This window comes from Quercus suber, unplaced genomic scaffold (assembly GCF_002906115.3).
Source record: "Quercus suber isolate HL8 unplaced genomic scaffold, Cork oak 2.0 scaffold_600, whole genome shotgun sequence".
NCBI classification, from domain to species: domain Eukaryota; kingdom Viridiplantae; phylum Streptophyta; class Magnoliopsida; order Fagales; family Fagaceae; genus Quercus; species Quercus suber.
In genome coordinates, this window is record NW_027070044.1 from 123,095 (window position 1) to 148,703 (window position 25,609).

Genomic DNA, 25,609 nt, shown 5'->3' on the forward strand with positions numbered 1-25,609 from the left:
ATTGAATTTATTGTTGTTGAAACTGAAAACTGAAAACATTGTAACAAAATAGTTTTAAAATGTGTAAATAGTACTGTGAGGCCTATTTTTAATATTTTTAAATGCATAAACAGTGATGCTACAGTATATAAACAGTGCTGCTACAGTGAAAATTGTCTCTACACATAACATTTATGTGATTATACTGTTTATGCACTGAAAAAAAAAAAAGAAAAAAAAAAAAAGACAAAAACTTTAACGTGGGTTTGGAAAACGTGGTATCCAAACCCACAATAAGTGAGCTTTTGGTGCGAAACAATATTTGGTAGGTGCGAACACTTTAGGCCCAGATAATTAGTCACATAAGGGCCCAAATAAAGGCCACCCCGGCATTAGGTTTTAGGAGGAGGACTAGGGTTTCATATTTCACCCTCTATAATAAGACTCTTGACGCCTCCTCTTTCTTTCTCTTCTTCTGCAAGAGCTAACCCATCTAAACAATTCCACGAGCTTCACTCAGAGGCGCACAGATCAGCCGCCATGGTATCCAATACGTTTATCCTTTTCTCAAATCTCTTTTCCTCACATGCTACAAATTTTTCTTGTCCTCTCAATCTCTTCTAATCTTAACAAAAATCTGAATTGTTTTTTTGGTTTTTTTCAGGTGAAGTACTCCAGAGAACCCGACAATCCCACCAAATGTAAGTTCGACATTTTCATTTTACACTTTCAGTTTCTTAAGCGTTTTCATTTCCTGTCTTTTTATTTATTGACAAAACCATTTTGTTTTTTGTTTCACCGTTTGTTGTTTGGATCTGATTGTTTGATTTATGTTTTATTTTATTGCAGCCTGCAAGGCCAGGGGTTCAGACCTTAGGGTTCATTTCAAGGTACTATAATCTGTTACTGTCTCATCTTCAAATTTTAGTTCGTTAGTATTAATATTAAGTGTTTATTTATGAGGGAAACATAAATCGGCTTTCAATGAAGTTCACCCTGGCTTCCTCTTGGATCCCTCCTCCTCTTGGCTGGATGAAGATTAACTTTGATATCGCTATTAGACTTGGTTTCTCCATAGCTGCCGCAGTCTTCACTTAATCATCCTTGTTGCTTCCCTCTGATTCCTAGATTGGTGAAGTTCATGCAGCACTTTTGGCTCTCAAGTTAGCAGTTCATCATCATTGTCTTTTTGTATTATTTGAAGGTGATTCTAAACTTGTAATTGAGTCTCTCCAACAACCCTCACCTCCAAATTTTCTTATTCCTTTCAAGCCTACTATTTTGGCTTCCTTTAGTTCCCAATCCTGTTGGGACTTTTGTTATTATATCCAAACATATTAATTATTTGGCCCACAATATTGCCAGTTGGGCTATTCATTATAAATGGGATGGGTCCATAAACATCTCTTCTCTCCTGATTAGGTCTATTTCTCGAGTTCTAAAAATAGAGTTAAGTATATCCTTTATATATAATAATATTTTTTTTAAAAGTTAATATTCTAGTATTGTGTCATTGAATAGTTTTTTATCCTTTTAAAATTTGGGGCAATTCTTACATGGTTCTGGAGCACTGCTCCAAAACTATATACGTTTTTTCTTAAAATCAGTGTGATGCTTGCTCTATTCAATATCGAAACATTTATCTTCGTAATTCATGTAATTTTTAGGTCAAATTTCTAGGAACCACGGTGAAGGTGTGGGTAGGAGGTTGCCATTGCGTAGAAAGGCAATTGGCCGCTCTTTGTAATGCCTGTTTTCCTCAATTTCCCTCTAACCAGTTCTCTGTGTCACGTAAAAGGACATTCTAGTTTGCCACTGGAGGATATGAATAAGAAAATTTATCCAGCAAAAGAAACAAGTGCAATTGTGAAAAAAGTTGAGAAGAGAAAGGAAATAGAAAGCCGAAGGATAAACAGTGAAGCAACACCGGAGAGAGAAGGACAAGGCAGTTCAGATTTGAAAAGGAGAGAGCTTCTATAAAGCTGTGTGGGAGCCTGGGAGGTAAGGTTCTATAGAAGAAACGCAGAAATATGATGCGTCAATCAGCTTCATGCTTTTGATGTTAGCAATGATTTCTTAGTTACAATGTTCTCTTTCTTATATTTCAAGCTCAAAATACCAGCTACTCCTAGCGCATGGACTTGAGACGACATGGTGGACTAGGCCCTTATATTTAGATCCTTCTTCTCATAAGCATTCACTAGGGGCCATTCGATTCAAAAAAAAAAAAAAAAAACTTGGAAACAAAGGTGAAAAACAAAGAGACAAGAATACTTAAACTGAGTTTACTCAATAACCAGGAAAGCTAAAGCTAAAATCTTGATTTAGTCTGAAGCACCTGAAAAACAAGAGCCTGGGAGTAGGTTGTCTAAATTCTCAGCTTTGATGCATAAAAAGTAAAACACGTGGCTGAATGTGAAAGCGCCTAAAAGTAATAGTGATGCGAGAAGGTACTCCCACATCGATAGCGGAGAGAAGAGCACGAGGCCTACTTGACTATAAAACGAGAGGGAGGCGGCGAGAGATTATCATCTTTGCGCTTGGGGCAATGACGCAGCTAGTGAGGTTCTAACCGAGGCGCGTCTATTGCTGGTTGAAAACTATTTCCAAACCCCTCTTAGGCCTAGGTTCAGCCTAGGCCTTCGAGAAATTCTGGAAGGGCTCCCTCTGGGGTAAAGCCCTACAATTCTAGTTCAACGTTCTTACTGTTTTATATGGGTTCTCAGTCATATAACTAAATTGTTAAAAAACTATTGTATTTCTATTGGATCTTCAGGTGGGAATATAAGAATGTAATATTTCGTGAAAGTAACTAAAATGTAAGAAATGAAATTTAAAATTTTTCAGTGTAGGAAAGAATTTTGTTTAGATTCACTCTACGAGTAGACAGTGACAACAACTCAACCACCACAGGCAAACCGGTGTACATCGGATACATTCATAATTCTACATACATATTGTTACAGGATTTGTACACCATAAAGAATAACACATACATAAAATTATTACAGGATTTATAAAAAAAGAATAACACACGCATAAAATTATTATTCCAACAAAGGGAGAATAATTCATAACAAAAACCGATTCTTAAGCCTTTCATAGTTCTATATTACAAGTTGCCTGGTCAAACTCATGTGCCTAAAGTGAACCCCCAACCAAAACTACACCCCAAAACTAAATCAAGGCTCATTGCCCAAATCAAACTCATGCCTAGTCAAGAATGACTCCAAACCGTTAAATCATATACAATGATCAAAACCAACCAACCCTGTTTACTTTTGTCGAGTGCACTAAATGAGACAAGCGTTTAAAATTGATCATTTATTCCTATTGTATCGGATTCAATGCATTGGAATACTAGACTCAAGCTAAATTCTCTAGATAAACCCAAACTATAGCACCTTTACTCACTTCACTTTTGCCAATCACATTGAAACCCCAACCATCAATTAAGAAACCACATGTTAAAAAAAAAAAAAAAAAAATCAATTAAGAAATCACACCCAATCAACTCCAAAATTGTCAACCAAGACCCCAACATCCACGTCACCTTTACGATGCCACCACATCACTAAATCAAGATCACATTCAAGTTGATCTTGCTACTACCTTTCAAATCTCAAGTTGCCACCATTGGCCTTCATGCCATTAACGCACCTGAATTAAGCTCGACCTTCTTCCACAAAGTGGAAGTTCCACTTGCAGTGGAAGAAAAGAAATATATATATATATATATATATTTTTTAAGGAGGTTTGGGTGGGTGGGTAGAAATAAAAAATAAAAAATAAATAAATAAAAAAGGTCATCACTATTCAAAAAGTTTGCAACTGTGGAAACACAAAATAGAAAATACCCTTAAAAACATCATTTTGGTGTTTTCTAAAAACTGTTATACACAAATATTTTTGAGTACTGGTTTTTAAAATTTTAAAGCAAAAAAAAAGTATAATTTGAGTTCTGATTAGCTTGTTTCTTTTTGCATTTTAACTTAGTTACTTATTTTCTATATTGATTTTTAAAGCTTCACTATTTTTAGGTACAATAGTACTTTTGTCAACTTTTAATTAGTAAATTTTAGAAAAAAATAATCCTAACTTACATTCAAACGCTTTAAACAAACTTATTTATTTATTTATTTATTTATTTTCTTATTTTCAGTTTTAAAAATAGAAAATAGTTCTTCAAAGACTTGAAGGGCAAAGAAACTCAACTAAGATGCCAACGTTAGTCTTAGATGTAATCCCATTAGCTAGAACTTTGATACAAGTAAAGCTAAGAAGCATTTTAGCCTTTAATTATCCTCTAACTACCTTGAAAAGTTAATCTAATTTTTCACGATTTGAAAAAAAAAAAGTATGGTTAATTTAATTCAAATAATGATCAAGGTGTCTCTACTGGAGAAAGAAATGCCAAAAAAAAACTCAATAAAAATTATAATTAGTTTTATACCCAATACAGCTTATGTGGGTTCATCCTTCAAATTACATAGGTATGGTAATAAATCGGAGTTTAGTGGGTTTTTCGAATCAATCCAAGCCTAAGTTAGGCTTAGAGTTTTTTTTTTTTTTTTTGGGGGGGGGGGGGGGGGGGGGTTTAAAATCCATTAAGGGTGGGTAAAGGTTGGATTTCATACTTTAGGTATCTAAATTTTACATTTAAAATAATAAAAGAGACATATTATTAATTTATTTACACAAAACTAGATTATCAATAACAAAGTAAGGGGTATTTTGGTTTTTAATAATTTTTTGAATAGTTACAACTTATGTCATGTAAATCAATTTATAATGTTATATTTTCAGTACTTTTAGTGATTGCAACCTTATGAATTATCATGACAATTGGGTAGTTATAATGTTTGATTATGTTTCAATTATATATTATAAGTAGTACTTAGATTTAATTCAATACTTATTTGAAATATTCAATTTTAGCTCAACTTGATCTCCCCCTATTCTCCCCCAAAAAAAAAAAAACAATAATAACTTGACCCAATTTTATTTATTTTTAGGCATATGAAAACAGGAAATGCTTATTCCTTCCGACCCTTTGATTGTTGTTGACTTGTTGTTTTAAAAACTCGACTAGAAAGAAAGAAAAGCGTTTCAACTCGTTTTTTATTGATGATAAATCTTGAGCTTGAGGTTACCAAATCCCCAAATATTACACTATAAAAGTAGTTTCCGAAACTGTAATATACTCCATTCTCTTCCTCATTCACACAATTGTATTCTTCACATTCTCACTCAAGTACATCTCTTTCTTTCTCTCTCTCTCTCTCTTTCTTGGGATTGCAAAAAGATTAGGGCCTTGTCTTGTGAATCTTGTTCCTAATACCAAACTTATAAATTCCCACCATTTCTGAGTAATTTAAGCTTCTGTTTGGTTCATTTGAAATCAAGGGAAAATAAACTTAAAGGTTAGATCTTTCTTTACATATCCTTTGCCAATTGGTTCCGTAGAAATGAAAATTTAACTCAATTTGACGTTTTCCACTATTGATCGACTAAAGTGGAGCCATTTTTAACATAAAGGCTTCAACTTTATTTTCCCTCTCTTTTCTCGGTAACCAAACAGGTACGTACCTAGGGTTTCAAATTTCAATTCATTATCTTAAAAAATTTATTTAGTTTTAGGTGTTTCATCGATTTGGATTGATGATCTAGGGTTAAGTTTCCATAAATTTGAAAAACCGAACTTGTTTGTGGATTGTGTTTTTGAGATGGATTGGCAAGGGCAAAAGCTAGCGGAGCAGCTGATGCAGATTTTGCTATTGGCATTCGCTGCTGTTTCTTTCGGGACTGGCTATGTATTGGGATCTTTCCAGATGATGATGCTAATATACGCTGGCGGTGTGGTTCTCACCACATTGGTGACAGTCCCCAATTGGCCTTTCTTCAATCGTCACCCGCTCAAGTGGTTGGACCCCAGCGAGGCCGAGAAGCATCCCAAGCCGCAACAGCAGCAGGCCCAGGCCGTGAGTTCGAAGAAGAAACCCGCTAAGAAGTAGGTCAGTTCGACTGATCTATCTTAGTATAAGCAAATTTGCTAGGGGTTGAAAATCGATGTTTTTGTGACCATTATTTTTCCTTCCTGATATGGATAATACAGTGTACTTGATTGCCTTGAATTTTGGACCTTGAGACAATGGGTAGAAGAATTTTCTTTTCTTGGTTTTGATCAGCTTTGCTAGTCTTTTATGTTTACTGATTTACTACTATTTCTCTTTTTTATTTTGCCCTCCTCTTATTCAAATTTCTGAGAAAAAATTAAAAATTTGCTCAATGTGATGATATATCTATGTGAACAGCGATGCGTATGATCGAGTTTCCGTTGAAGATTTGATCGCCATTGTAGTTGAAATATGATGACAGATGGATGGTATTATTGAATTAATTTGTGTTGGATTTATGTTATAAGATATTATATCGCTCTACTCAGTTCAAAGTTCAAAGTTTAGTGGATTATTGCTGGATTTATGAAACACCACGAATTGGATTATTGCTGGATTAATTTGTGTTGGATTTATGTAACACCACGAATTGGATTATTGCTGTGGTTTGTTCTCTTATCTAGTGGTTAGGTTTTTGCTATCTTAACATGCATATAACTGCAGATGTTTAATTGTGTCACAAGTTTGTATGTTGAGAACCATCTGATGGCTATTGAGCTTCTAAATCTAGATGCCATGCCCATGTGGCTAGTTCTTGCCCTTTGTGCTGTAGAAGAATGATAGATAGTCTGTAGATTAATGATACTGGTAGTAGCCATGTGAACACCTAGCTTTGGAGAAATTTTGTTGTGTGCTTGTTGGTGGGTTTGTCATAAACTCCTCTGGGTTGACAATGTCATTTTTCTTGTCATACTTCTCTCTGCTTGGTATGTAATGGGCGTGGAACATGTTTTCGTGCTGACAATTAAGACAGATCATTCTGTCTCTAGCCAATCAACAGTTATAAAAATGGAAATGATTGGACCTTCTGTTCCAGGAGTAATAGCCTTCGTCTAATTGCAGCAGGACCTACCTAGGGTGGGCACAGTGTTTTAAAGGCAAGCATGGAATGTGCTATCATATTAAAACTGTTTACTCATTTTATGAAAACATTTATCCTTCCGTTCCTTCCCCTCCGGGGGTTGGTTCTCAGGGCATGGAGGAAGCCAAGGGGAAAAAATAGTGTCAAAACAGTTGCATTTGATTCTAGTTTAAGGTCATTAGGTCAAGGGAATTACAAATATACACATCTACTTTATTATTTAAGTTAATTTGCTCTTCTTTTTAAAATCTGAATGGAGGAAGCCAAGGGGAAAAACAGTTGCATTCCATTCTTGTGTAAGGTGATTATGTCAAGGGAATTACAAAATATACACATCTACTTGTTTTCTAAAGTTAATTTGCTCTTCTTTTCTAAATCTGAATGGAGGAAACCAAGGGGGAAAAGAGTGTCAAAACAGTTGCATTTGATTCTAAAGTAAGGGGCCTAAGGGCATTAGGTCCAAGGGAATTACAAAATACATACACATCTAGTTGTTTGCCAAAGTTAATTTGCTCTTCTTTTCTAAATCTGAGCTTGTTGGTTCATCACCTTTTTGCTTACCTTGCAAAGGAATGGCTCTGGTATAATGAAACCGAGTATATTGTCAATTGTGTTTCAAACTGTTTGTATATGCAATTGAGGTGTTACATAACTTGCATTTTCAAGAGTTTTGTTACAATCAGTTGGTTGGGAGTTAGTTACTAGTTACGGTTAGAAGTTGTTACATTCAAATTAGTTTCACGAACTTCTAGACCACCTTGTATAAATACTGGGCATAAGTGATGAATATCAATAAGAAACTAGTCATAAGCTTATTCAGATCTTCCTCTCATTCTCCTTATCCCGAATTAGTCAATCCATTAACCACATTTGATTCCACAAGTCCCAAAGGCCGCAGGTAACCATTACACTTAGCCACCACTAAAATACGTGCGCAGTGTAAAGCCATGAATCATTATGGAAGGCTTACCAAGGAAAAAAGAAAAAGAAAAAGAAAAGATATCTGTATCTTGTGAGGTGAGGACTTTTGAAGGGAGGAAAAAAAATTTTATATATACATATATATATAGTTGAGCCGCTACTAGCGTGAATATATTTGTGTTGTGATGTACGAACTACGAAAGCATTGGAAATTATTAAAACGACATATTTGATATATCAGCCTTCAGAACATTCCAGGAGCTTCAGCTGCAAGCCTTGGATAACAGTTTTTGATTTCCGGCCTCGAACCGGACAATCTTTGAGATTTTATTGGCTAAGCTTAAGCAATTTGAGGACTTAACGCATCCTGAGGTCCTATATGCACAGCAAATTGGCTTCACGAATGTAACTTAACATCCCTAAAAACCAACGAGGTCCAATATGCACAGCAAATTGGCTTCACGAATGTTGCTTAACATCCCTAAAAACCAACTTTCACAACACAAACAGAATATATATACACTTTGACAATGCAAACACAAGGGAGTATGTTATACTAGTGTTCAGTACTCCGCAAGCAGATGATAGTGNAACCCGACAATCCCACCAAATGTAAGTTCGACATTTTCATTTTACACTTTCAGTTTCTTAAGCGTTTTCATTTCCTGTCTTTTTATTTATTGACAAAACCATTTTGTTTTTTGTTTCACCGTTTGTTGTTTGGATCTGATTGTTTGATTTATGTTTTATTTTATTGCAGCCTGCAAGGCCAGGGGTTCAGACCTTAGGGTTCATTTCAAGGTACTATAATCTGTTACTGTCTCATCTTCAAATTTTAGTTCGTTAGTATTAATATTAAGTGTTTATTTATGAGGGAAACATAAATATATGTTGTTTTATGGTGTTTGGTTTGCTTGGAGAGATAGAAGAATCATGTATCACATGCATATAATCTGAGAAAATACCACATGAATGTTATAACATAGTAGGTATTCAAGAATCAGCATATGAAATTTTAATGAATTTGAAAGAAAATGTACTGGGAAGTAATGTCTAAATGCTCAGAATATCATCTTCGATCGTGTAAATTGTTGATAATAACCAGCTAATAACTAACGTAAATGAACCAATTAATTTGTGTATTGAATTACAAATCGTGATCTTAGTGAGAGCAGTGGCTTTATTGAGTTTGATGTAAGGATGTTTTAAAGTATACTAAACGTTGTTGAAATTGCTTTTTTGTTTGATGTCTTTTACATTTTCTTTGGTTGTTGGGTAACCTGATTAAAAAAGCAGGGGTCTGTTGCCTATGTGAACAGGCCTCTCGTAAATGTCAGGGAAATCATGTTTCATCGTTATTGGGTGAACCTCTGTTTGTTGTTTGTGGCTGAAGGTTCAGTAAATGATGGAACATTTTCTATATTTGGCTCTTGAACCTATTTTAGGATTTTGAGCTTGAATGCATATGCTAGGTTTCATTTTAATTTTACAACTTTATGAGAATTTTGAATATTGAGTGAAGATCTGTTGACTATGTGACTTATTGCTGGTTTGTGTCTTTGGTTGCTATACCTGATTAAAAAAGCAGGGACCTGTTGCCTATGTGAATAGGCCTCTCGTAAATGTCAGGGAAATTAAGTTTCATTGTTATTGGGTGAACCTCTGTTTGTTGTTTGTGACTGAAGGTTCAGTAAATGATGTAACATTTACCATATTTGGTTCTTGAAGCTATTTTAGGATTTTAAGTTTGATGCGTATGCAGGTTAGACAAGAATATTGAGTGAAAATATGTTGCCTATCCAACTTATCACCAGTGAGTGTCTTTGGTTGCTATACCTGATTAAAAAAGCAGGGATCTGTTGCCTGTGTGAACGGGGCTCTCGTTAATGTCAGGGAAATCAAGCTTCATTGTTATTGGGTGAACCTCTGTTTGTTTTTGTGATTGAAGGTTCAGTAAATGATGAAATATTTAATATATTTGGTTCTTGAAGCTATTTTAAGATTTTGAGCTTGAGTTTGTACACTAGGGGTCATTTCTAGATTTGATTTTAGAACAATATGAGAATATTGAGTGAAGATCTGTTGCCTATGAAACTGTCTCCAATGAGTGTCTTTGGTTGCCATACCTGATTAAAAAAGCAGGGACCTGTTGCCTGTGTGAACGGGCCTCTCGTAAATGTCAGGGATATCAAGTTTCATTGTTATTGGGTGAACCTCTGTTTGTTGTTTGTGACTGAAGGTTCAGTAAATGATGGAATATTTACCCACATTTGGTTCTTGAAGCTATTTAAAGATTTTAAGCTTGAATTTGTATGCTAGGTGTCATTCTTAGATTTGAAACTTGATGAGAATATTGAGTGAAGATCTGTTGCCTGTGCAACTTTCCCAAATGAGTGTCTTTGGTTGCCATACCTGATTAAAAAAGCAGGGACCTGTTGCCTGTGTGAATGGGCCTCTTGTAAATGTCAGGGATATCAAGTTTCATTGTTATTGGGTGAACCTATGTTTTTTGTGACAGAAGGTTCAGTAAATGATGAAACATTTATTATATTACATTAGTTCTGCAAGTCTTTAAGCCTATCAATTGTTTTAAAGTGAGTGTCTGGGAAATCCATTACGCTTCCCTCAAGTGAGCCTCAGTTTCCGCCTGTGACTAAAGTTTCAGTAATTGTTGCAACATCTGAAGGGTCTGGTTGGGTTTGTATTGATTTCTGTGGTGAGCTTGTTCGGGAGAGTTGAGGGATACTTGCCTTGCTATGGAATTACTTGTTGAGGAATAATTTGTAATTGTCCCTCTTTACAAATGATTAATTGGAGTTACTGAGACAATTATTCATTAAGAAAAGCCGGTTAACTAGTAAGTTTAGCATTTAGTTTTTTTACTTTAGGGTTCTCTTTGGCACACCTTTCTTTTGAAGAATGAAATCAAGGTGGTGAGGATTTGAAGGTTCTGGGCCTTATGTCTGTGTCTCTGCATTGCGCTGATTTTTCTTCTTTTGAATTTATTTGAAGAAGTATATATTGATAATTCCTTTGTTCATTCTGGAACCTGACTAAAAAAGCAGTGCCCTTTTGCCTTCTGTGAAGAGGGTTCTCATAAATTTCAGGAAAATTAGTTGCATTGTTATTGGGTGAACCTATGTAGTTTTTGGTTGCTGAAGGTTCAGTAAATGATGCTACATGTATTTTGAAAATTTTCTATTTGCTCTGTTGTGTACAGTTAATGTTGCAATGATGTTTGGTCTTTTTTTAAGCTCAATAGAATATATTATTTTAATCTCTCTCATGTATCGGCTCATTATGGTGCTTATCTTAAAATAGTTTGTCTATTAAATGTCCTTATAGAACACTAGAGAGACAGCATTTGCCATCAGGAAGTTGCCATTGGTCAAGGCCAAGAGGTATTTGGAGGATGTTCTGGCCCACAAACAGGCCATCCCCTTTAGACGCTTCTGTCGTGGTGTTGGACGTACCGCTCAGGCAAAGAACAGGCACTCTAATGGACAAGGACGCTGGCCTGTTAAGTCTGCTAAATTCATCCTAGATTTGCTCAAGAATGCAGAGAGTAACGCTGAAGTAAGTTTCTTCTGGCTGTTTGCTTGTATTGCCTTGGTAATCCTTACTGTTATCTAATAGTTTTCTTTTTAAATCTTCCAGGTGAAGGGTTTGGATGTCGATTCACTCTACATCTCTCACATCCAGGTGAACCAAGCACAAAAGCAACGGCGTCGTACCTACCGTGCTCATGGAAGAATCAACCGTATGTTATAAATGCATTCAACATTGTTTTCTGGCTTATCTACTTCTATCTTGATAATTGAGTTAGGATCTTTTTTCTTTGGCAGCCTACATGTCATCCCCTTGCCACATTGAGCTGGTTTTGTCCGAGAAGGAAGAGCCTGTGAAGAAAGAGGTAATTCATCCTTACTGTGTCAAGTTTAATGTTGAAAAAGTAGTGATGTGCTGTTTTAGTATTGGAAATTTGGAATTATTGAGTTCGTTAATAGTTGTTCTGCTTATTTACCTTTGGTTTGTTTTGCAGCCCGAGTCCCAGTTGACAACTAGCAAATCAAAGAAGTCTCATGCTTTACGTAGTGGTGCTTCCTCTTGAGTGGCTGTTGTTGTAGAACTGACAAATGAATGGCCGTCTCGAGTTTCTTGCTGCTGCCCTTTTGCCTCTCAATGGGGAGTTTTGTTGCTTGTCATATAGAATGAGCTGTTATTTAGATTATTTGGACGGCTTGTTTTTTTCAAACTATATTTAGTCGTAAGTGAAATTTTTCTTGAAGATTTTGTGATTGGAACCCTAAGAATGCAGGAGTTTATATACATTGTTATTTTTATTAGATGCATTTTATCCATGGCCATCGTTGCAATTTTTGGTTGTTTAGTGGTCAAATTTCGTTAATTTGTTGTACTTATCTTTATTTGCCCTACGTGTTTTACCACAGCTGGCTCATGTTACCATTTCATCAAATTCGTGTTATATTCTACTGTTATTGCTTGTGAAACCTTGATTTTGAATAATATTGGCTAGTTTAATTTAGGGTGCCTTTAAAAAACATACATATTCGTGTTATGATTTCTCAAACTTAATTTATATATATTTGTCTGAAAAAAAATTTATATAGTTGAACCAATAGCTCAGCTCATAGACCAGGTCAACGGTCAATCTAAGTTTAATATCTATGCTCTTATGGGTTTTGGGACCTATTAAACACTTCATGGTTTTATGTACAAGTATATTTACCGAAGAAAGAAATTATGAGATTGAAGAAGATGCTAAAGAGATGTTTAAAACTAATTGATGGCATTAGGCTTATAAGATTTTTAGGAGTTGACACAAGTTCATATGTAGTAAGAGATAAAACTATTCCAATTTTGCAGTTTGTCTTGAGATCATAGATGTTATTTCAAACTATGAATCTAAATTTTTAAGAGGTTGCAAAGAAATTTGCAAGTTTGTCATATAAATAAAGGGAAAGTTAACAAATGCTCTAAGAATATTAGTTTATGAAATAAATTCTATTAAAAATTTTATATAATTGAACAAGTTATGAGCTAGTATATTAATAATTTTATATTAATATAATTAAACACAAGGATTGAGATCAGGTATTGCACCTGATGCAATAGTTGTGATGGGCTGAGATTTAAAGTTGAAAAAAAAAACTTTAAATCTAAACCATTAAAATAAAAATAAATAAATAAAGTGAAAATTAAAGTGTAAAAATGGCAAAAAAAAATTGTGAAGGATATGGGTAATTGCATGGGTGCAACACCTGACCCAAATCCCAGACACAATGCACAAATATTTAGATAAGAAAAAACAGGAGCCAAAAAAATAATAATAATAACGGGAAATGCTATAACAAGTCTCAAGTTTGTGAAAGGAAAATATTGACTTTATTTTTTGATAATAAATATTGACTTTATTTCAGTTTTTTTCTTTCTTTTTTTAGAAACATTATTTTGATTATTAATTTTGAGATAGTTTCAACCTATGACGTTTATTCCTGATGATACCTCTTTATCACCAAACTAAGACACCAGTCAGTTCTTGGTGTAAGTGAAAATTGAACTTCAAATCTCTTATTTAACCATCAGAGATTTTATTAGTTGACTTAATGGGAAACTACGTTTCAGTTTTTAATTAGTCTTGACAAAGCGATATTCTTATTACTAGGCCTTTATCTATAAAATGGTCACGTAGGTTATTCATAATTCCTAATGATAGCGATAGGATAACCACGAATTCTTCTCCCAAGAGAAACGTTCGGCACTCCATTTTCCAATATTCCACTTACACGAATAACTGGCCTTTTCATTATTGCAGTCATACTTGCTATAGAAAGCCTCAAATGTACGTTCCCTTCGTCCCCCACCCGTAAATGAGCAGCTGTATTTTTTTTGGGGGGGGGTGGGGGGAGTGGTTTAAAATCCATTAAGGGTGGGTAAAGGTTGGATTTCATACTTTAGGTATCTAAATTTTACATTTAAAATAATAAAAGAGACATATTATTAATTTATTTACACAAAACTAGATTATCAATAACAAAGTAAGGGGTATTTTGGTTTTTAATAATTTTTTGAATAGTTACAACTTATGTCATGTAAATCAATTTATAATGTTATATTTTCAGTACTTTTAGTGATTGCAACCTTATGAATTATCATGACAATTGGGTAGTTATAATGTTTGATTATGTTTCAATTATATATTATAAGTAGTACTTAGATTTAATTCAATACTTATTTGAAATATTCAATTTTAGCTCAACTTGATCTCCCCCTATTCTCCCCCAAAAAAAAAAAACAATAATAACTTGACCCAATTTTATTTATTTTTAGGCATATGAAAACAGGAAATGCTTATTCCTTCCGACCCTTTGATTGTTGTTGACTTGTTGTTTTAAAAACTCGACTAGAAAGAAAGAAAAGCGTTTCAACTCGTTTTTTATTGATGATAAATCTTGAGCTTGAGGTTACCAAATCCCCAAATATTACACTATAAAAGTAGTTTCCGAAACTGTAATATACTCCATTCTCTTCCTCATTCACACAATTGTATTCTTCACATTCTCACTCAAGTACATCTCTTTCTTTCTCTCTCTCTCTCTCTTTCTTGGGATTGCAAAAAGATTAGGGCCTTGTCTTGTGAATCTTGTTCCTAATACCAAACTTATAAATTCCCACCATTTCTGAGTAATTTAAGCTTCTGTTTGGTTCATTTGAAATCAAGGGAAAATAAACTTAAAGGTTAGATCTTTCTTTACATATCCTTTGCCAATTGGTTCCGTAGAAATGAAAATTTAACTCAATTTGACGTTTTCCACTATTGATCGACTAAAGTGGAGCCATTTTTAACATAAAGGCTTCAACTTTATTTTCCCTCTCTTTTCTCGGTAACCAAACAGGTACGTACCTAGGGTTTCAAATTTCAATTCATTATCTTAAAAAATTTATTTAGTTTTAGGTGTTTCATCGATTTGGATTGATGATCTAGGGTTAAGTTTCCATAAATTTGAAAAACCGAACTTGTTTGTGGATTGTGTTTTTGAGATGGATTGGCAAGGGCAAAAGCTAGCGGAGCAGCTGATGCAGATTTTGCTATTGGCATTCGCTGCTGTTTCTTTCGGGACTGGCTATGTATTGGGATCTTTCCAGATGATGATGCTAATATACGCTGGCGGTGTGGTTCTCACCACATTGGTGACAGTCCCCAATTGGCCTTTCTTCAATCGTCACCCGCTCAAGTGGTTGGACCCCAGCGAGGCCGAGAAGCATCCCAAGCCGCAACAGCAGCAGGCCCAGGCCGTGAGTTCGAAGAAGAAACCCGCTAAGAAGTAGGTCAGTTCGACTGATCTATCTTAGTATAAGCAAATTTGCTAGGGGTTGAAAATCGATGTTTTTGTGACCATTATTTTTCCTTCCTGATATGGATAATACAGTGTACTTGATTGCCTTGAATTTTGGACCTTGAGACAATGGGTAGAAGAATTTTCTTTTCTTGGTTTTGATCAGCTTTGCTAGTCTTTTATGTTTACTGATTTACTACTATTTCTCTTTTTTATTTTGCCCTCCTCTTATTCAAATTTCTGAGAAAAAATTAAAAATTTGCTCAATGTGATGATATATCTATGTGAACAGCGATGCGTATGATCGAGTTTCCGTTGAAGATTTGATCGCCATTGTAGTTGAAATATGATGACAGATGGATGGTATTATTGAATTAATTTGTGTTGGATTTATGTTATAAGATATTATATCGCTCTACTCAGTTCAAAGTTCAAAGTTTAGTGGATTATTGCTGGATTTATGAAACACCACGAATTGGATTATTGCTGGATTAATTTGTGTTGGATTTATGTAACACCACGAATTGGATTATTGCTGTGGTTTGTTCTCTTATCTAGTGGTTAGGTTTTTGCTATCTTAACATGCATATAACTGCAGATGTTTAATTGTGTCACAAGTTTGTATGTTGAGAACCATCTGATGGCTATTGAGCTTCTAAATCTAGATGCCATGCCCATGTGGCTAGTTCTTGCCCTTTGTGCTGTAGAAGAATGATAGATAGTCTGTAGATTAATGATACTGGTAGTAGCCATGTGAACACCTAGCTTTGGAGAAATTTTGTTGTGTGCTTGTTGGTGGGTTTGTCATAAACTCCTCTGGGTTGACAATGTCATTTTTCTTGTCATACTTCTCTCTGCTTGGTATGTAATGGGCGTGGAACATGTTTTCGTGCTGACAATTAAGACAGATCATTCTGTCTCTAGCCAATCAACAGTTATAAAAATGGAAATGATTGGACCTTCTGTTCCAGGAGTAATAGCCTTCGTCTAATTGCAGCAGGACCTACCTAGGGTGGGCACAGTGTTTTAAAGGCAAGCATGGAATGTGCTATCATATTAAAACTGTTTACTCATTTTATGAAAACATTTATCCTTCCGTTCCTTCCCCTCCGGGGGTTGGTTCTCAGGGCATGGAGGAAGCCAAGGGGAAAAAATAGTGTCAAAACAGTTGCATTTGATTCTAGTTTAAGGTCATTAGGTCAAGGGAATTACAAATATACACATCTACTTTATTATTTAAGTTAATTTGCTCTTCTTTTTAAAATCTGAATGGAGGAAGCCAAGGGGAAAAACAGTTGCATTCCATTCTTGTGTAAGGTGATTATGTCAAGGGAATTACAAAATATACACATCTACTTGTTTTCTAAAGTTAATTTGCTCTTCTTTTCTAAATCTGAATGGAGGAAACCAAGGGGGAAAAGAGTGTCAAAACAGTTGCATTTGATTCTAAAGTAAGGGGCCTAAGGGCATTAGGTCCAAGGGAATTACAAAATACATACACATCTAGTTGTTTGCCAAAGTTAATTTGCTCTTCTTTTCTAAATCTGAGCTTGTTGGTTCATCACCTTTTTGCTTACCTTGCAAAGGAATGGCTCTGGTATAATGAAACCGAGTATATTGTCAATTGTGTTTCAAACTGTTTGTATATGCAATTGAGGTGTTACATAACTTGCATTTTCAAGAGTTTTGTTACAATCAGTTGGTTGGGAGTTAGTTACTAGTTACGGTTAGAAGTTGTTACATTCAAATTAGTTTCACGAACTTCTAGACCACCTTGTATAAATACTGGGCATAAGTGATGAATATCAATAAGAAACTAGTCATAAGCTTATTCAGATCTTCCTCTCATTCTCCTTATCCCGAATTAGTCAATCCATTAACCACATTTGATTCCACAAGTCCCAAAGGCCGCAGGTAACCATTACACTTAGCCACCACTAAAATACGTGCGCAGTGTAAAGCCATGAATCATTATGGAAGGCTTACCAAGGAAAAAAGAAAAAGAAAAAGAAAAGATATCTGTATCTTGTGAGGTGAGGACTTTTGAAGGGAGGAAAAAAAATTTTATATATACATATATATATAGTTGAGCCGCTAGTGCTACTAGCGTGAATATATTTGTGTTGTGATGTACGAACTACGAAAGCATTGGAAATTATTAAAACGACATATTTGATATATCAGCCTTCAGAACATTCCAGGAGCTTCAGCTGCAAGCCTTGGATAACAGTTTTTGATTTCCGGCCTCGAACCGGACAATCTTTGAGATTTTATTGGCTAAGCTTAAGCAATTTGAGGACTTAACGCATCCTGAGGTCCTATATGCACAGCAAATTGGCTTCACGAATGTAACTTAACATCCCTAAAAACCAACGAGGTCCAATATGCACAGCAAATTGGCTTCACGAATGTTGCTTAACATCCCTAAAAACCAACTTTCACAACACAAACAGAATATATATACACTTTGACAATGCAAACACAAGGGAGTATGTTATACTAGTGTTCAGTACTCCGCAAGCAGATGATAGTGTTCTCTTTTATTCCGGCGACTCCTGTGAAAAAACTGTGTGCAGGAATGAAAGTCATCGACCCATACCAAATAAAGTCCTTGTTCGCATCCAAGGCAAGTATGTCCAAAAATCTTGATATAACTGTATATCCTCAACTGAGGCTGCAAAATTCCCATGCTTGGTAATCCACACTTGTGGGGGTATACTTTAGTGTAAGATTGACATTAAATACAATGGTTACACAAAATAAGAAATGGCAAAATGAAAAATGCAAAAACACCCTCTAGGATTTCAATTCTTCCTTTTAAGTTATTCATATCTGCCAAATTGACATGGACTAACTTTTGTTATCCTAGGGGTCAGAAAATTCACATGACCGTTACGTAACCACATTAAGAAGATTCACCAACTGATTTGTGTCAGTTTGGCAGATATGTAAACTTGAGAGAGTTCTGAGAAAGAATTGAAACCCGAAAGGTGTTTTTGCAATTGACCCAAACCCATGTGTTTTTTTGTATTTTGAGCCAATAATAAATCTCCCAATCACCCAACCCAGAAAAAGGAAAAAAACAAAAAAACAAAACAAAACAAAGGGGGGCAAGTTAAATAATTGCATGTGACGTTAAAAAGTGGCATTTGCCCATGCCAACCCCCAAATGTTATAGCAATTGTTATCCCCAAAAGACAAAAGGTTAAAAATCCATCGAGGCATGGACACCATAACATGGAACTCCTGAAATTTTGCAAACAAGACTTGTTCAAGAATGGTTCATCAAAATATAGAAGGCTTTAAAGATGCATATACAACGAACTGGACAGATGCAAGATCTGCATTAAAGATCAAGCATTAAAAGGTGAACATTGCATTAGTTGATTAGCTCTACATGTCAAATCTGATAAGCTGCCATCAAAAAAAGATTTTGCCTCCAGCTAATCAGAAAGTGAAATCTAATTAGTCTCTCACTAGCCTGTACTGGTAAATTCAGTTTAACCACCAAGAAAAAAAGGGCTAAGAAATTTATTATTTACAGCATAAGATGAGCGGCAGTTAACTTCCTACTGATTTTCCTTCATTGCCCTCAGAATCGGATCATTTTCCATATCTAAGTTGTCGTCATCATCAAGCTCATCCAACCCATCTAGTATTGACTGGTTGATGCTCTTACGAGATTTTCGCCTATGCTTCTTAGGCTCCAAACGCGGTTCCGCTTGCTTAACACCCATTTCTCCTACCTTAAACCTGCAAACAAGATGACTCATTTGGAATAACTATAAAAAAACTAGTAAAATTTGTGAAAAGTATGAACATACTGGTAACAACCAAGCAGAAATACAAGTACAAGACGAATTAACACTATAGCAAGAGAGAACTAAAGAAATAATAGAAAATCCATTAGTGTTTTATTTATCTATTTTTGTAGTAGAAAGTTATACACACACCCGAATCCCAATGCTTCTTGAACCAACAATCTCACCCTCCATCCCATTATTATGGGAAAAGGAAGTTCCAGTTGTGCCATAGCTCATAGGCAGAAACTCCATTATAGATACTTCACATTAATTCAATAAATTTTTTACACTTTTTAGGACTAACAAAAACTTTAATCATTATCAGGTTGCTCCTGCACCTTTCTTAACAAAACTGATTAGAGAATAAACTCAGAAGGCTTAATTACCCAGAAATTTTTCAAGGGTTGAGTTTTTCACACCATATAGATATTCTATGTACATTAAACTAATAAAAAGTCAACCTATCAAAAAACACTAACCAAAAGACTACATGAAGACCCATACAATACAACTGTTTGACAAAAAAAAGAAAAAGTGATGAACAAATTAATGGTCAAATAAAATGCCAATGATCATAATGGTGAAGCCTCTGGCCAGTATTTTTCTGTCACAATGATCATTACAAAATTATGCTCCAGAGGAGGTTTTTACACAATAGATATCAAACTTAATAGTTGAGCAGGTACCAATATGACAAATGCTCGTTAAACTCACTCCGTGTACAATTTGAACATACCTTACATCACCCTCTCTTTTGGTTCCAAATGTCCTCAACTGGAATTCCTCCCTGATTCTGATCTCATCAAGAAGTTGAAAATAGTAGGGGTATCTTTCCCAATCCCCTTTCACAACACACCCTGGTTCACCGAGATGCAAACAATTATTGAATGAACATTTTGTAGGCTCATTGTCAATGAGCATCTTCCGGATCTGAAGCGAGTAGTTAAGAGAAGCCATTAGTTGAAACATACATGTCAGATCAGGTTCAGCATTTGATTCAGAAGAGAAGAAGAAAACTAATTTAAACAAATCAAAGGAGGTACATAGTGTCTCACAAACAGCACAGACCTCAGGGAAAGCTTGGGCAAGGGATTGTTTTGTTACTTTCATCAAACTAGGCTGGTTAAATCCAGGAGTATCAGCAAGATAACCCCCTCCTGATAATGGAAGCAAAGAAACATGACGAGTAGTATGCTTCCCTCTGCCACTTCGAGTTGAAACTTCCCCGATACGCTGTTCCTCAAACCACTTGCTGCCCAGAATCTGAAAGAAGTACATCAACAAAAGGTGAAAAACATACCAAGATCATGAGCAAGCACAAACATAAGGTATTAAGAAAATGAAGATATGAAGCAGAAAGATATCAAACCTACAGGATCAAACCAGTTATCCCCTTCTTCTGCATCAGAAGCATGGTGGCTGCTTCTCAGAGTATTAATCAGACTAGACTTCCCAACCCCACTTGGACCAACAACTACAGTTGTCTGATCTTTCAAAATAAATGCAAGAGCATCGAGCCCAGATTTGGATTCAACACTGCAAAACACTGGTTCATAGCCCCAACTCTGTAGCCTAGTCTTCCATCCAACTAGTGTCTGCACACGCCATCAAAGGCTAATAAAATTCAGACAAATAGCTGGAAAAGAAAAGAGAACGATGAACAATTTTTAGTAACAGGAGAGCAACATATGTAGCCCACTGAATATGTTTTCACATTCAAAACAAGTGCTAGAGCTAGAAGTGGCTTCATAAAAGAACTTTTAGAAACCACATCTTGAGAAGTCAACAACCAAAGCAACAGATTAGGGATTGCAAAAATTCCCCGCCCTACTAGCTCTGCACTGCCCCATCCTACCTCACTCAGGTTTTCCCCCGTCCCTAAGAGATGATCGGGCGGGGACAAATTTTGCTCGGGCTGCCCTGTCTTGCCCCATCCCACCCTGAATTTGCATATATTGTACATATTTTAATACCATCATCTCCAAAACACTTGTAGTCTCCCACTTTTAGCACTCTCACGACTACCCATCCCCTTTTCCTCTCATTAGGGATGTCAAAATAACTTCAACCCGCCCTACTCCCATCCCGAAGATGAGAAGGGAAGGAAATGGGGCACCCCTGATTCAACCCCACCCCACCCCACCCCGCTGCCATCATACAACCGAGGTTTCGCTAGTTTTCAACTGAAAAACTATATTTAGCACTTTTGCCAAACTATTTGCATTTAAAAATATATATATTAAAATTAAAACCTCCAAGAACAATTATAAGCCTAAACTCAGTGAAGCATCAAGGACAGCATTACTTATAAAATTTTCTCTTCTAAACCGCGATTCAAAGCTAAAACCTAAACTCAAATGCAATGCAACTGTCATATTTTTCACACCTGAAATGAACAAAAACCAACTATAAGACTAAGCTAATTAAAAACCTAACCTCTTCATCAACAAGCTCCGACTTGTTCAATGCGAGCGTGAGCGGAATTCCAGTGAACTCAGCCTCAACAAGAAACCTAGTGAGCGCAAAAGGCTCGAGCCGCGGCTGCTCCAACGAGAATAGCACCAAGAAACGGTCCACATTGGCCACCGGAGGGTCCAAAATCTCCGACCTCCTCAGAAACACATTCTCAATCATGCCCCTCCGGTCAACCCAATCAATGGACCCAACCAGCACCTTGTCCCCAACCAACACTCTCATCTTTATCTCCAGCACCGCCCTCACCACGCACAGCAACTCCACTCCGATTCCGGAACCTTCCGGCGGAGCCACGTCGGCGGTTCTAGAAGGTCCGGATTGGACGATGACGCGCATGAAGTTGGCCTGGGCGGCGGCGACGGTGCCGATGGCCTGGGATTGGGAGAGGGGAGGGGGCTGTTCGGGACGGAGGATTGGGGCTAAGGAGGAGTAGTCTTTGAAGGTGTGTTTGGCTCTAAGGAAATTCTTGTTCGGCGGTGGCTTCTTCGAGACGTTGTTAGGTTTTTGCTTTTGTTGTTGTTGTTGTTGTTTGGCTGAGATTGTGAAGCATCGGAGAGTCGAGAACCGGTAGAGGAGGTTGTTGTGGTTGAAAGTGAAGAGAGAAGTGGCGGTCGGTGTAATGGCGCGGTGGCGGATGAGTGAAATGGAAGCGATCGGCATATGGTGTTGTTTGGTTGCAGAATTTGGATGGACAGTCTTTGTTTTCGGAGTGTGATTCTGTTCTATACGAGGGACTTTGGAATTTAGATAGGAGAGAGAGAGAGAGAGAGAGTAATGAGTAGAGTCAGTGAGAGAGAGCCATGAATTGGGTATTTTGTCCATTTCTGTTAGAGCAGTAGTAGAACTTTTTTTGTGAAACAAGTAGTAGAACTTTAGAAGGCGCGGAGGAAGTGAAATAGATTTTATATTATAAGTGGAAATGGAAAATTAATTGATGAGGATGCCACGGCAGCAACTGGAAAAAAAGTTTACCTTTTGGAGGGAAAGTTTACCGCTCACCTGCAGTGTCTTGAGAGACTCTAGAGTCTAGACTCTCTTTTGTAATTTCGGAACCCAACTGTTGCTTTGAACTTGTTTGGAAAAGGCCCAATGATTTTAAAAGACTGACCAGTTTATGTCAACCAAAAAAACAAAAACAAAAAATGCCTAGGCCTAATCAACTACAAAGGATAACTTGCGGAAGGAAAAAAAAACGATTCAAGGACAAGGCCCAAGCGGTTAAGGTGAGCTTCATTACGGACTGCACAATGTAACAGGCAAAGGACTGGGAGTGATTCTAGAAATATAATAGTGCAAATTTTACTTGGGGGAAAGTTAGGAAATGCCCTAATAAGAAGTTTAGCAAATATTAAATATAATTTTTTTATGGGTAAAGAAAAAATAATTAACTTTTTTTGACATCTTTTTATATTTCTTAAGAAAGTAGTATCAAAACTTTCTTAAAATGGTATATTACCAAATACTCTAAGAATACTCGTTAACATTACATTTTTACTAATTACTATTTATAAATTAATGTGTTATCAATCATTTGGAGGACCAAATTTGCTACACTTGCTTAGGACAGATACCCCAACTAATTTGCATGTGAAAGTAGGGGAATGGCTTACAATGAGAGATCCCAAAAGGGTAAGAGCTAGAGGATCGATGGTGGAGCTAGTTTATAACCTATAAAGACTCATTTTTCAGTCTACTTGATGTGGTCTTTGGTTGCTAGAAGTGCATGCATCGACTGAATGAGATTTTGTGTTTCCCTAATTCCCTAAAACTCCCTTTCTGTCCTGTTTCCCCCCCCACCCCCCCCAAAAATGTCCAACCCCTAATTTCTCCAATCTTGCCTCCTTTATACTCTTGAGTCAGTGGATTAGTAATGATGAGAATCCTCCACCTTTGCATGGTTCCCACTACCTCTTAGAATCGTAACAGGAATTTAAGTCTAGTTCACTATTCGACATATCAAATATATAATCAGGAGATAAGGCCCTCCTAACACTGTCACTATGGCAATTTCTTCGTAACTTGTGTCATGCATTGAGGCCTGTGCCCGGATGGTGAACTTCCCCAAGACATTATATCTCCTTGGTCGAGTTCTACCAACTAGATCTCCTTGGGAGGGATAGTGCAAGTGGGTAGACGCTCCTTAACATGATTATTCATGTTGTGGACCTATTTAGGCCTCTTCTACACCATCCATTGGGCCCTAAGCCTCTAGACACCGGCCCAATCTTAGTCTAGGTCGACTAACGCCCATGCACAATATTAATGACCACCTACAAATCACAAAAAGGTAACTCTAAAATTTATTTATTTTTATAAGTTTTTTAATTGCACATATCATATTCATTGTCACGTCAAATTGATGTTGAGGCTTTTAGAAAGGCACTTGCTGAAATGATTATAATTGATAAGTTGCCTTTTAGGTGCGTTAAGGGGTATGGGTTTAAGAAAATGTAATTACCTTGCAACCTAAGCTCTGTCTAAAGGATATTCCATCTCGTCAAACTGTGGCTAGAAATGTGATTGGCATTTATAATAGTGAGAGAGAGTAACTAACGAAATACTTAAAGGGTTGTAGAATGTGTCTTACTACGGACACATGGAATTCTATTCAAAATTTGAATTATATGTGCCTTACATATCACTTTATTGACGATGCTTGGATGTTGCATAAGAATATTATAAATTTTTGTCAAGTTGAAGATCACAAGGGGGAGACTATAGGTGGGAAGATTGAGATGTATTTGCATAAGTGGAGTATTGATGGCATATTCACTTTGACAGTGGATAATGCCAGCTCAAATTTAACCACAATTAAATTTTTGCAAAGAGTACAAAAGATTAGAATAGAACAGTTTTAGAAAATGAGTTCTTTCATACAAGATGGTGTGCCCATATCCTTAATCTCATTGTGGGGGAGGGTTTGAAAGAGATTAATGCATCTGTTGCTAAGGTGCATGAAGCTGTGAGGTACGTGAAGTCCTCACCCAATAGAAATAAAACTTTTAGGAGTTTTATGGAGAGGTTAGGTATGGAATCCAAGAGTCTTCTTTGTCTAGATGTACCTATTAGGTGGAACTCAACCTATCTCATGTTAGAAACTGTTGAAAATTTAAGAAAGTGTTCCGTAGAATGGACTTTGAAGATGATGATTATTTGCCATACTTCAAGACCAAGGAAAATAGCGGTGGTTTAGGATCTCCTTATACGAGTGATTTCCAAAATTGTAGGGCATTTGTGACTTTATTAAGACTTTTTTACAATGCAACAAAGAAGTTCTCCAGTTCTTTGTATGTTAATTCAAATGCCTTCTCTGATGAGGTCTTTGATATTTAGGAGAGTATTTCTCATTTAGTTAAATCCTGAAACACCCTCTTGAAAAACAATGCCACAAACATGCAAATTAAAATTAAAAAGTATTGGGGGAAGGTGATAAAATTAATCATCTTTTGTATGTGGCCGTGGTTCTTGATCCACGATAAAATTGAGGTTTTTGAAGTTTTCTTTTTATGAAATTTATGGGAATGCAATAGGGAAAGTGATGGTTGATAAGGTGAAAAATATTTTGATTAAGTTGTATAATTTTTACTCTTCTATTCATTCACCAAATGTGCAAGAACCAAGTAGGAGTGAGAGGACACAAATGGAAGGTGATGCTAGTGATCCATATGTGATGGTTCACTCTAGATATGAGCGTTTCTTGGAAGCTGAGCAATCTGTAGGTTGTAGTAATAAGGTTGAAAAGTATCTAGCTGAAAATTGTGATGGTAGAAAGCATGTGAATTTTCAGGTTTTGGGGTGATGGAAGGACAATTCTAGTAGATACCAAGTGTTTTCCAAAGTGACTAAGGATGTGCTGTCTGTACCAGTTTCTATAGTTGCATTTGAGTCAGCATTTAACACCGGATGCCGCATTGTTGATCCATTTCAAAGTTCTCTCTCCTCTCAAAACCTTGTATGTGCACAAAATTGGCTTTGAGCCACAATTCTAATTTCTCATCACCAATCAAGGGATGAGGTAGAGGCGTTGGAGGAGGA

The 25,609-nt window shown here is 36.2% G+C and overlaps 4 protein-coding genes and 7 non-coding genes across 14 annotated transcripts; 10 read left to right on the forward strand and 1 right to left on the reverse strand.

Annotated features, from left to right (window-relative positions):
* The first annotated feature begins 377 nt into the window (after nt 1-377).
* LOC112011643 (large ribosomal subunit protein uL22y) lies at nt 378-12,284 on the forward strand. Of its 2 annotated transcripts, none has more exons than XM_065765007.1 (7): nt 378-522; nt 644-680; nt 829-869; nt 11,284-11,514; nt 11,596-11,698; nt 11,784-11,851; nt 11,981-12,284. In XM_065765007.1, the coding sequence occupies exons 1-7, from the start codon at nt 520-522 to the stop codon at nt 12,047-12,049; spliced, it is 552 nt and encodes a 183-aa protein (XP_065621079.1). In that variant the 5' UTR covers nt 378-519; the 3' UTR covers nt 12,050-12,284. The 2 variants fall into 2 exon arrangements, with proteins under 2 accessions (XP_065621079.1, XP_065621078.1); XM_065765006.1 differs by lacking the exon at nt 829-869 and adding an exon at nt 8,699-8,739 and having other exon boundaries at nt 392-522.
* On the forward strand, nt 2,510-2,659 carry LOC112011673 (U4 spliceosomal RNA). The gene has a single exon (XR_010625612.1). It is a non-coding gene; the product is annotated as a U4 spliceosomal RNA (small nuclear RNA).
* LOC112011651 (signal peptidase complex subunit 1) lies at nt 5,036-6,166 on the forward strand. Of its 2 annotated transcripts, XM_065765015.1 has the most exons (3): nt 5,036-5,402; nt 5,496-5,560; nt 5,706-6,166. In XM_065765015.1, exon 3 carries the CDS (start codon nt 5,706-5,708, stop codon nt 5,991-5,993), a length of 288 nt encoding a protein of 95 aa, XP_065621087.1. In that variant the 5' UTR covers nt 5,036-5,402; nt 5,496-5,560; the 3' UTR covers nt 5,994-6,166. The 2 variants fall into 2 exon arrangements, with proteins under 2 accessions (XP_065621087.1, XP_023899783.1); XM_024044015.2 differs by having other exon boundaries at nt 5,037-5,560.
* Nucleotides 9,225-9,354, forward strand: LOC112011674 (small nucleolar RNA snoR74). Its single transcript, XR_002882872.1, has one exon. It is a non-coding gene; the product is annotated as a small nucleolar RNA snoR74 (small nucleolar RNA).
* On the forward strand, nt 9,517-9,646 carry LOC112011676 (small nucleolar RNA snoR74). The gene has a single exon (XR_002882873.1). It is a non-coding gene; the product is annotated as a small nucleolar RNA snoR74 (small nucleolar RNA).
* On the forward strand, nt 9,781-9,909 carry LOC112011678 (small nucleolar RNA snoR74). The gene has a single exon (XR_002882875.1). It is a non-coding gene; the product is annotated as a small nucleolar RNA snoR74 (small nucleolar RNA).
* LOC112011677 (small nucleolar RNA snoR74) lies at nt 10,071-10,200 on the forward strand. The gene has a single exon (XR_002882874.1). It is a non-coding gene; the product is annotated as a small nucleolar RNA snoR74 (small nucleolar RNA).
* LOC112011679 (small nucleolar RNA snoR74) lies at nt 10,357-10,482 on the forward strand. Its single transcript, XR_002882876.1, has one exon. It is a non-coding gene; the product is annotated as a small nucleolar RNA snoR74 (small nucleolar RNA).
* On the forward strand, nt 10,994-11,122 carry LOC112011680 (small nucleolar RNA snoR74). The gene has a single exon (XR_002882877.1). It is a non-coding gene; the product is annotated as a small nucleolar RNA snoR74 (small nucleolar RNA).
* A 2,041-nt stretch (nt 12,285-14,325) lies between the features above and the next one.
* Nucleotides 14,326-15,461, forward strand: LOC136063958 (signal peptidase complex subunit 1-like). 2 transcript variants are annotated; one of them, XM_065765016.1, is made up of 3 exons: nt 14,328-14,697; nt 14,791-14,855; nt 15,001-15,461. In XM_065765016.1, the coding sequence occupies exon 3, from the start codon at nt 15,001-15,003 to the stop codon at nt 15,286-15,288; it is 288 nt and encodes a 95-aa protein (XP_065621088.1). In that variant the 5' UTR covers nt 14,328-14,697; nt 14,791-14,855; the 3' UTR covers nt 15,289-15,461. The 2 variants fall into 2 exon arrangements, with proteins under 2 accessions (XP_065621089.1, XP_065621088.1); XM_065765017.1 differs by lacking the exon at nt 14,791-14,855 and having other exon boundaries at nt 14,326-14,697.
* A 3,102-nt stretch (nt 15,462-18,563) lies between these two features.
* Nucleotides 18,564-22,458, reverse strand: LOC112011649 (small ribosomal subunit biogenesis GTPase RsgA 1, mitochondrial). Its single transcript, XM_024044013.2, has 5 exons — nt 21,536-22,458; nt 20,473-20,694; nt 20,168-20,362; nt 19,836-20,029; nt 18,564-19,049 (listed from the first exon to the last, which is right to left on the reverse strand). Exons 1-5 carry the CDS (start codon nt 22,394-22,396, stop codon nt 18,866-18,868), a joined length of 1,656 nt encoding a protein of 551 aa, XP_023899781.2. The 5' UTR covers nt 22,397-22,458; the 3' UTR covers nt 18,564-18,865.
* Nucleotides 22,459-25,609: the final 3,151 nt, after the last annotated feature.

What these genes read in the sequence shown, in the direction of transcription:
- LOC136063958 (XM_065765017.1), top strand. Translation starts at nt 15,001, where the DNA reads ATGGATTGGCAAGGGCAAAAGCTAGCGGAGCAGCTGATGCAGATTTTG.
- LOC112011651 (XM_065765015.1), top strand. Translation starts at nt 5,706, where the DNA reads ATGGATTGGCAAGGGCAAAAGCTAGCGGAGCAGCTGATGCAGATTTTG.
- LOC112011649 (XM_024044013.2), bottom strand. Translation starts at nt 22,396, where the DNA reads ATGGACAAAATACCCAATTCATGGCTCTCTCTCACTGACTCTACTCAT. An exon ending in CGGAGCTTGTTGATGAAGAG is followed by an intron (nt 20,695 to 21,535) that starts GTTAGGTTTTTA and finishes TGGCGTGTGCAG; the next exon opens with ACACTAGTTGGATGGAAGAC. An exon ending in GGGATAACTGGTTTGATCCT is followed by an intron (nt 20,363 to 20,472) that starts GTAGGTTTGATA and finishes TACTTCTTTCAG; the next exon opens with ATTCTGGGCAGCAAGTGGTT.
- LOC112011643 (XM_065765007.1), top strand. An exon ending in TGCTCATGGAAGAATCAACC is followed by an intron (nt 11,699 to 11,783) that starts GTATGTTATAAA and finishes TTTCTTTGGCAG; the next exon opens with CCTACATGTCATCCCCTTGC. An exon ending in AAGAGCCTGTGAAGAAAGAG is followed by an intron (nt 11,852 to 11,980) that starts GTAATTCATCCT and finishes TTTGTTTTGCAG; the next exon opens with CCCGAGTCCCAGTTGACAAC.